Source organism: Colobus angolensis, unplaced genomic scaffold (genome assembly GCF_000951035.1).
Source record: "Colobus angolensis palliatus isolate OR3802 unplaced genomic scaffold, Cang.pa_1.0 Scaffold6, whole genome shotgun sequence".
Classification (NCBI taxonomy): Eukaryota; Metazoa; Chordata; class Mammalia; order Primates; family Cercopithecidae; genus Colobus; species Colobus angolensis.
Window position 1 is genome coordinate 14,072,985 of NW_012119598.1, and position 9,524 is coordinate 14,082,508.

At 39.5% G+C, this 9,524-nt stretch overlaps 1 protein-coding gene across 7 annotated transcripts in view; it reads right to left on the bottom strand.

The window, feature by feature from the left end:
* Positions 1 to 143: 143 nt before the first annotated feature.
* The window catches only part of TBC1D7 (TBC1 domain family, member 7), a 24,808-nt gene continuing 15,427 nt past the window's right edge, over positions 144 to 9,524 (bottom strand). For 6 of the 7 annotated variants that reach the window (XM_011962708.1, XM_011962709.1, XM_011962703.1 and 3 more), the window contains 3 exons: positions 4,427 to 4,572; positions 3,224 to 3,353; positions 1,798 to 2,037 (listed from right to left, as the gene is read on the bottom strand). In XM_011962708.1, the coding sequence (XP_011818098.1) occupies positions 1,951 to 2,037; positions 3,224 to 3,353; positions 4,427 to 4,572 (363 nt within the window). In that variant the 3' untranslated portion in view covers positions 1,798 to 1,950. Of the gene's footprint in view, positions 244 to 1,797; positions 2,038 to 3,223; positions 3,354 to 4,426; positions 4,573 to 9,524 lie in introns of those variants that run through there. The other variant, XM_011962707.1, reaches the window with a different exon arrangement.

Below are 9,524 nucleotides of genomic sequence, written 5' to 3' on the forward strand. Positions count from 1 at the left end.
AATCCCACATTTTAGCCACAATAGTTTGTGACAGGAACCGTGGGTTGAAGGAAAAATTCTGCAGTATCCTGACAAAATGTTTTGAAGAAAAGGCATATGAATGTATTTTTATCAGGAACTGCGCTCCTTACCCAAGACAGCAGGCACACACATTTTCAAAACACTTAGCTCTCGGCGAAGCGAAATTCTGCTATGAAAGCGAAACTGGATGCTCACCCTCTCCACCACTTGCTCGTGGTGGGCCTTAAAAACATCATTCCGCCAACCAGTGTTTTATACGGAAAAACTCTCAGATTGACTAACTTCCAGAAAAAATCGCCGCCCCACACCCTAGAGCCAGAAAGCTTTTACCAAACTGGGTTTGACAGAATACACTTGCAGAATATTTATTTTTAGATCCCTTAGCAGTACAGTAAGAGTCTTGCATTTCAGATCAGCTGGCCTCCAGCCAAAACAGCGAAGTAAGAGGAACTTCAGCCCCTACGCCTTCCTGTTCCCTAAGAGTACCAGCGCTCCTGCCTGGCTCCGGCATAAATGGCTGGCAAGACGTCATTTTTTATTAAAGTTTTAACTCTAGGCGGCAATTTTTCTTTAAAAGGTTTTTCTTTGGAGTGCATTTTTATTTAAAAAAATTAAATACTCTTGGATATGTTAGTATTCAGAAGCAGCAGATTTCAACAACTCACACTTTCTCTGAACTTTTTTCTTTTTCTTTTTTTTTTTTTTGAGACGGAGTCTCGCTCTGTCGCCGGGGCTGGAGTGCAGTGGCCGGATCTCAGCTCACTGCAAGCTCCGCCTCCCGGGTTTACGCCATTCTCCTGCCTCAGCCTCCCGAGTAGCTGGGACTACAGGCGCCCGCCACCTCGCCCGGCTAGTTTTTTGTATTTTTTTTTTTTAGTGGAGACGGGGTTTCACCATGTTAGCCAGGGTGGTCTTGATCTCCTGACCTCGTGATCCGCCCATCTCGGCCTCCCAAAGTGCTGGGATTACAGGCTTGAGCCACCGCGCCCGGCCTGAACTTTTTTTCAACAGATACTTCACGTACTAGGGAGGGCCTGAATTCTCAGAATTGTACCTCTGTAACTTCATAGCTGCCCTCCTCTTTTAGGGGCTGGGGGGAAAATCCAGCTCACCACTCAGGCTCTTGCAGGTCTGAAGGCTGAAGCGGTGTGAAACAAAGGGTCCCCTTTCACTCACTACTCCCAAAGCCGGGAACTAGCCAGTGAAGAGTGGCCATGCCATTTACGCGGCACAAGCTGTTCACCTTCACTGGCCGTTTCTCTCACTTCTTTAGTGTCTGGCACAGTGCTCCCTGACATCCCACATTGAACGCCGCCGCATCAAGTAAAACAGGAGTGCAGCAAAATATCCAACAAGTACTTGCTCCTAGAAGCGATTCAAACACGTTTTGTTCAATAATGGTTTCATTCCAACTGGCCCAAAGAGAAAAAAGAGTAAGGAATTTTTTAAAGCCTGTTTAGCAAGATGAAGCCTCAGAAGGCAGTTGGCTTCCATTTAAACACGTACTGCATCAACAAAAGCCAAATCTGAGGTGTCAACAAAAGGAAGTCACTCTTATTCTAGAAATAGACCTTAAAAGTAACTAGCTTGGTGCCAATTAGAGGCAGGGCAGGCTTACTTATGCACTGCTGGTTAACACACCCACTCACCCTGACTAAACCGCTTTAAAATCTGGGAACTATTTTCTAACAACCCTTTTGAAATGCTATTCAGAGATGAACTTTACATTTCTATGTAACTGCAAGATGCTGTTCCCCAACACAGCAACACCAGGCATTTCAATTAAATAATTTTATTGGGGAAAAAAAAAAAACCACTTTGAGCACCAGAGCAAGAAAAGTGTATTATTCACTCAGTTTCCCAGATCACATGCCAAGAACACAACGCTCAGGGTGGGCCTGGCAGACGGTCCACAACCAGCAGGTGCGTTCAGCTTGAATGCACCGGGGTCCCACAGTGTTTGTGCCACAAGTCAATGGCCTTGCTCACGATCGCGTCTGAGCTGTCCTGGGGAATCTGTGGACAAGCAAACCAGACTTTGTGAAATTTTAGTGTTGACAACTTCAGTGTCTTCCCTCATTCGCTGTGGCATAAAATTCACTACCATGGGAGTTTTCCCTGTTTTTCAGAAAGTAACAGCATAAAAGGCTTGTATCACATGCTACCTGCGGACATGAAAGGGCTCCAGTGTCAGCCTGCCTGGGTTCAAATCCTGCACTGCTCACTAACTGTGCACCCCCAGGCTGGTTACCTAAGCTACCTGGGTTTCAAATCCCCATCTCTAAAATGGGGGAAATGACAGCCCGACTTCAGAGCTGTTCACAGTATGACATGAGATAACCCATGGAAAATACTTAGCACAGGCCTGGCACTGTTAGCCACTTCTGGTTATATTGATGATTATTCGTTTACTCAACACATATTGACTCAGTACTTTATTATAATTTACCAGGCCATTATTCAGATGCTAATACTATTTTAAAAATGAATAGATTTGGGATTCTGTGAAAATCATTCAGGCATAAGTCTCTTTAATCCTATTTCTTGCCTGGTAAAGGGTATTCCAAGATACATAGGGAGAGAAAAGTTAATTTCATTACCATTGGCTTTTTCAGCAATATGCCAGGTTAATACTGTATATTAATAAACCCAACTGGGATTACACCAGAGACAGTAACAGAAATGAAATGGCTTACAAAATCCTCCAAAATACAGAATCCCTTTTGAACTGACAAAAATTACTCATTGTAAAATGACAGATCTCACCTTTTCCTTTTCCTGACATGACTGCTCATAGTCACATGGAGGATAAGACTCTGGTTCTAAGTGGACACATTCACAAGATGGTCTCAGACCATCATCTCCCAAAGACAGGATGCAAACTAATCCTCAGGCCAACTTTAGGCCAAACTTTTTCAGGGAAAAATGTTTCTTATAATGTAAAAATATACTGTATGATTTCTCTGGAATAATCTAATGTAACAGGAAAATCTGACTTGCTAAGGTGACTTCATTTCTAGATTCAAAATCAAATCAAATTATTATTTCTCTTAAATAATTTCTCTAAAATAATCATTATTATAATTATTGTCTGAAACATTCTAAGGTATTATTTCTCTGAAATAATCTAATGTAATAGGAAAATCTGACTTGCTAAGGTAACTTCATTTCCAGATTCAAAATCAAATCAAAGCACACTTACATTTTCCAGAAACTTTGTTATCTTCTCTGCACTGCTCAGTGCCATAACTTTTATTTTAAAGGTTAATAAAATTTCGACAGCTACAAAAACTAGGATCTTACAGGATCCACTCACAACTTTATCCCAAACCCTACAAAAATAAGGAGATAGAATCAAATTACATGAGTTTGAGCATTATGCTTAGCCTAGATATCTCAAATTACAAAATAAAATTTGCTCCAATTTTATGTAAAAGTTTCAAAGAACAACTTTTATGAAATAATCATCAAAACAACAACAAAATACAGAAGCCATTTGAAATCTATTCCAGATACAATCAGCACTAAAAGGAAAAAGGAAAGTTCACTAAAAATTACTGCTCCACTAGGCATCTACCAAAATCATATTCCCTCATGTTGTGAACCTGACATTTTTGAGGAAGAAAAAGAAAATCCTAAACTAATGGTATATATTCTGCTAATATTCCGTAATGCTATAATTATAGCCTACTAAGGGACAACAAAAGATGTACGTGAAATGAGATAAATTCAGTTTCATGGCCAGTGATTCTGGGGACAGACTCCTTAAACTTCTCTAAGGGCTTAAGGAGCCAGTTACTGATCTATAAACACTCTATAATAATAATTCTGATCATTCCCATAACTCCTAAAAGTTGGTATTCTACTTGATACACTTAGTTACATATTATCTTATAATGTTCTCTGTGTACTGCACTATTCAGTGCCATAACTTATTTTAAGAGTTACTATTCTACTACATCACAAAGTCTTAATGGGTGGCACCTGGACTCCGAAATACCCAGATGTGTCTGAAACTGACTGGAAGAACTTAGTTTGAGTCTCAAATCTTTGACTGCCTTCAGCTTCTTTAAAGATACCGTGATGAAACTAATACTAAGATTTCTGCTAGAGGGGGATTTGTCACATTTCTGGAAAAGAGGAGCTGACGCTTACATAAACTCGTGGAGACCATGTGAGGTGTGACTACTTCACAGCATCTAATGCACTGAGGGCCCTCAATTTTTCTAACTATATATTCAAGAATAAGCATAATCATGTGCTGTTATGGTAGCTGGTGGAGGACTGAGCTTCAAATTACTGTATTGTTCTAAAGCAAATTTATACTCTGAGGGATGACCGCATGAAAGGCCAGAACTCTGCTCTAATGCCAAGCCTTCAATATGTCTTCGAAAGACATACTTGCCTCTGTAAACTGGATTCAGGCAAACATCCCGCAAAGCACCTCTTGAACCAGAGATCATAAGGAAGTTTGGGCGCCGCGGAACACGTCTTCAGATGAGTCAGCAGTCTGCCATCTTCCAGAGTCAAGTATTGTTCAAATGCTTTTGGCTAAAGATTAAGCAAGAACAGAGATGATTCATTTCCTGTGTCATAGCATCATCTGATATTATAGTCTCTGATGGAAAAAAAAAATTACATGCTGAATTCAAGGAAGTATTAGAAAACAAAACTTCAGAATTATCCCAGTCACTTGTGACACAGCAGTTTCCTAGGTCAGCCCTAACTAAAGTAACAAACCATCCAAGACTGAGGAGTTTCCCAGGACACCGGGCTCTTTCAGTGCTAAAACGGGGGCGGTCCCAGGCAAAATGGAATGGGTGGTCACCCTAATACTAACTTCACTCGCCAGATTCAACAACCTAAGGCAAAAGTCCAAAACAAAATTCAATTGTTCTGAGGAGCTAAGGAAGGCCCATTATATTACTGGCTGGTCTAACGAGCAGTAGATTATATACTAAGGAAAAAAGGGGGAAAGAGGAAAGGTGAAACCAAAGAAATAGAGTGGGATTAGAGTGGGGAGAGGGCATTAGGAAGAATAAGACAAAAAGTGATGCTGATGAGAAGGGGCTGACCAGTCACTGACTATACATACACTGCCCTGGATTGAGCACCACTGTGCACCAGTGCCAAGCAGGCTCACACAACAGGGATGTCCAGAGGGTGAGCTCTGTATTCAACACAAAGGTGCACTAAAATTTCTTAGAATTCAAGGGATAACTCAGAGGGAACAAAGCACCTGGATTCCACTTGGTAGCCTCTGTCTCATGAGGTCAGGTGGCAGCCAACACTAGAAGACCAGAGAGCTAATAAAGCCAGCTCCCCAAACCTGACCAAATCTATCTTGCATTGGCTGCTATATTTAGGTTGGCTGCTATATTTAGGGTCCACTGGCTGAGAATGGGCTCTAAGAGTCAAACCCTAAAGTCCATACTCACTACCTGCAGTAAAACCAGAGCCCGCATCACTTAAGCAAATGTAAATGTTTATTTGACTCAATATCTATAACTCTCTGCTTCTGTCAAAGAGGAAATTCATCACCTTTACAAGGTCCACTATAGTCAGAGACTGCACTTCATACAATGAATAAAGTGAAAGGTAAGAGAAAATCCCTGCCTTCAAGGAGCTTACAGCTTGAGACATACAAGTAAAGAGGTAACTACAATACACTGTAATACTGTGATGCTATGATGGGAACAAGCACAAGATGTTGGGTACATCCAGGAGAAAATCCTAACCTGGGCTGTAGGAAGCAGAAGCAGCTTCTCAGGAGAGGTGACATTTGAGCTGACCTCTGAAGAATGGACAGGAGTTAGCCAGGCAAAGAGAGGCCCATATCATAATATCTGGTCCAGCTTTCCCCTTTCTTTTTCAGGATATCTCTTTTTCCTGTTTATCCAACCTCCCTATACTACTCAAAGGGTTCTAGAGTTTCTCAATAACACTGCAGACAACTTCCCAAACAAGGAATTGTGGTTGGTTTTGCAAAGGGGATATATGCACTTTTTTCCTAGTGACTTAGTTGAAAACACACACACACAGAGTTATATATTATGTCTCAGAGGAAAGAAAATTTCATCCAAAAGTCAGTACAAATAATAGACAAGATGGAGATGTGTGAACATTTTAAAACTATGTATTGCCTTTTTCCTTTATCAGACAATAAGCTCACGGGGGGAAGGTACTGTATCTGTTTTGTTCACTGCTGGTTCTTCAGTACCTAGCACATCACTTGGCATGGTAAGCACTCAATATATAACTGCTGAGTGAGCAAATCAATACTGTGAATTAATATAAAGCTGTGAATACATCAATCGACATCTTAACAATCGCTCAATGTACATCTTTTTGCCAATATCTACTTAATTTTTTAAACTTTTTCCTGGTTTATTACAGCCTATTATAAGAAATCCTGAAACTATATGAAAGAATAAAGAGCATACAGACATCAAGTATAATCACACTCCCAATGATAACTACTGGTAATACTTAGGTTATAGAGCATCTATCCTGCATACATACAGACACACTTCTCTTTCTTTTATTAGTTGAACTCATACTGAATACATGATTTAGTATTTTTCTGTTTGCACTCAACAAATTGTGGACATTTTCCCAGGTTAATGAATAATCTTAAAGGGTTAATATCCCTACCAAAAGAGAGATTTTTAAAGTGGAGAAGGAAAAAAGTCAAGAACTCTATAGGAAAAAAAAAAAAAAAAAATGCACCTGCCTCTTACCCATATAAAAACATGCTCAACTTACTTACAACAAAATAAATGCAATATAAAATTCCACTGAAGTATCACTTCCTACCTATCAGAATGGCAAAAATTCAAGACTAATGACATACCATGTTGACAAGACTATAGGGAAACAATCTACTGGTTGTGAGGATGCAAAAGACTATGAGTTCTATGAAGGGGAATTTGGCAATATTTAGCAAAGTAATATATGCATTTACCCTTTGATCCAGCCAATCTATTTTTAGGGAATCCAACTCAATATACTAGCAAGCACATGAGAAGCTGCATGCACAAGTCTATTTACCAGTAACACTGTGTGTAACAGCAAAAGACTGAAAACATCCCAAATAGCCAACAATAAAAGACAGGTTGAATAAACTACATTCACAATAGAACAGTATGAATATACTAACCTGAGAATATTGTGTAGGCTGGGCATGGTGGCTCACACCTGTAATCCCAGCACTTTGGGAGGCTGAGGTGGGTGGATCACTTGAGGTCAGGAGTTCGAGACCAGCCTGGCCAACATGGTGAAACCCCGTCTCTACTAAAAATACAAAAATTAGCTGGCCGTGGTGGCATGTGCCGGTGATTCCAGCTACATGGGAGGCTGAGGCAGGAGAATCACTTGAACCAGGGAGGCAGAGGTTGCAGTGAGCTGAGATTGTGCCACTGCACTTCAGCCTGGGTGACAGAACGAGACTCTGTCTCAAAAAAAAAAAAAAGAATATTGTGTAAGAATGTACACAGGACAGTAGTATGAAATCATGACAGGAATAAGGAGTATCTCTGTATACTAATATGGCATGATCTCCAGCATATAGCAGGTAAAAAGAACAAGATGGGAAGAATGTGTACTGTATGCTACTGCTTCATCTAAGAAAGAAGGTGAATTCAAATACATACGTGTATATATATTTTTTAATGGAAGGAGCTAATATTTATATTGCCTGACCTTTTTCATACTTAGCAAATGATAGATACCATAGATGTGATTTATTATAGATAGATGTAATTTATTATAACCATAATTATGTTTTACTCCTAAACATTTAGGTTATTTTCAATATTTCTATGACCCCCATATTCTTACTTTATGAAGACAATAAACTGTACATCATCAACAGAAGGAAAAACGTGACAAAAATAGGTACTTAATCACTCTGAGAGGAATTTATATCAAACTTAGGAAGAAGCTGCTAATAGTGAATATAAAAAAGACCTTTAGCAGAGCTTTAAAAAACTGTGTCTATAGCAATAAAACAAAGATCACTTACGTTAATGATTGACACAATTAAGTTTGAGATGGTTTAATAGAAACCTTCCATGCCACACAATTGAAGTTAGCCTCTATTCTCCTTGACAAAGAGAGACCTTGTCAAAAAAACAGAATTCAATATGAAAAGCTCGTAAGGAGAGATGCTATGATGCAATCCTCGGAATCAGAATAGTATGGCAGAATAAACACATCATCACTCAGGGGTATCCTTATCTTCTTCTGAGCCTATCATTGTCCACCATACACACATTTCCACAGAACTAAGCAGCAACCTAAACTGTGTGTTATAAGATAGACTAAAGATGGTTTCACTAGAGAGAAAAGTTTAAGCAAATCACTTGATGCCTAAATCAAACGGCAAGCAACACAAAGGAAATTTAAGTTTTTTATACATTCTGGATGACTTTTTTTAAAACTTCGTAACTACTTAAAACTACGTGCTAGATACTGTAATGCATACACTAAAAGAAGCCCCATTTTTAAAGATGAGGAAATTAAGGTTTAAGGGACATGAAGTATCTTGCTGATTCTAAAATTCATTTCTGAAAAGAAAAAGGCAAGTTTAAGAATAGCCAAGACATTTTTTAAAAAGAGCAACAATAAGAGACTTTCCTTATCAGCTATCAAAATACGCTAGAAAGTTGTACTAAATAAATCATATGATATTGGCCCAGGAATAGACAAATAACTCAATGAAATAAAAAGGAGTCCAGAAAGAGATATAAATATATATATGTGTGTGTATATATATGTGCATACATACATACAAACACACACATATATATACACACACATATATGGAAATCCAGTATATGATAGAGGTGGCATTTCAAATCTGTGGAAAAAGGATGAACTGACAAATTCACAGTGTAAGTGCTTTTCTACTGCTTACTAACTGAGACCTTGGTCTTACTCAACTTCTCTGTGCTTCAGTTTCCTCATCTGTAAAAACAAAGATAATATGCTTGAATGAAGCAGCTCACTAACAATATAAATTCAGCACTGCCTGATATGAAGTACATTCTCAGTAACACACAAACCAGAGAGGGGCAAGAAGAAGACGAGGAGGAGTGACGTGTTGGTAGAAGTAGTGGTGTTGCAAATGAGTGTAAGAGTGAAATCCAGTATGTGTCTGATGCCAATCAGAAAGATAAATCCCTGACAAAGAGCTAAATTTAAAATGTTTAAGCATTTTTAAAAGTTAGGAAAAAAACAGGCCGGGTGCAGTGGCTCACACCAGTAATCTCAGCACTTTGGGAGGCCGAGGGGGGTGGATCACCTGAGGTCAGGAGTTTGAGACCAGCCTGGCCAAGATAGGGAAATCCTGTCTCTACTAAAAATACAAAAATTAGCCAGGCATGGTGCCACACACAGGCCTCTATAGTCCCAGCTACTCAGGAGGCTGAGGCAGGAGAATCCCTTGAACCCAAGAGGTGGAGAATGCAGTGAGCTGAGATCACACCACTGCACTCCAGCCT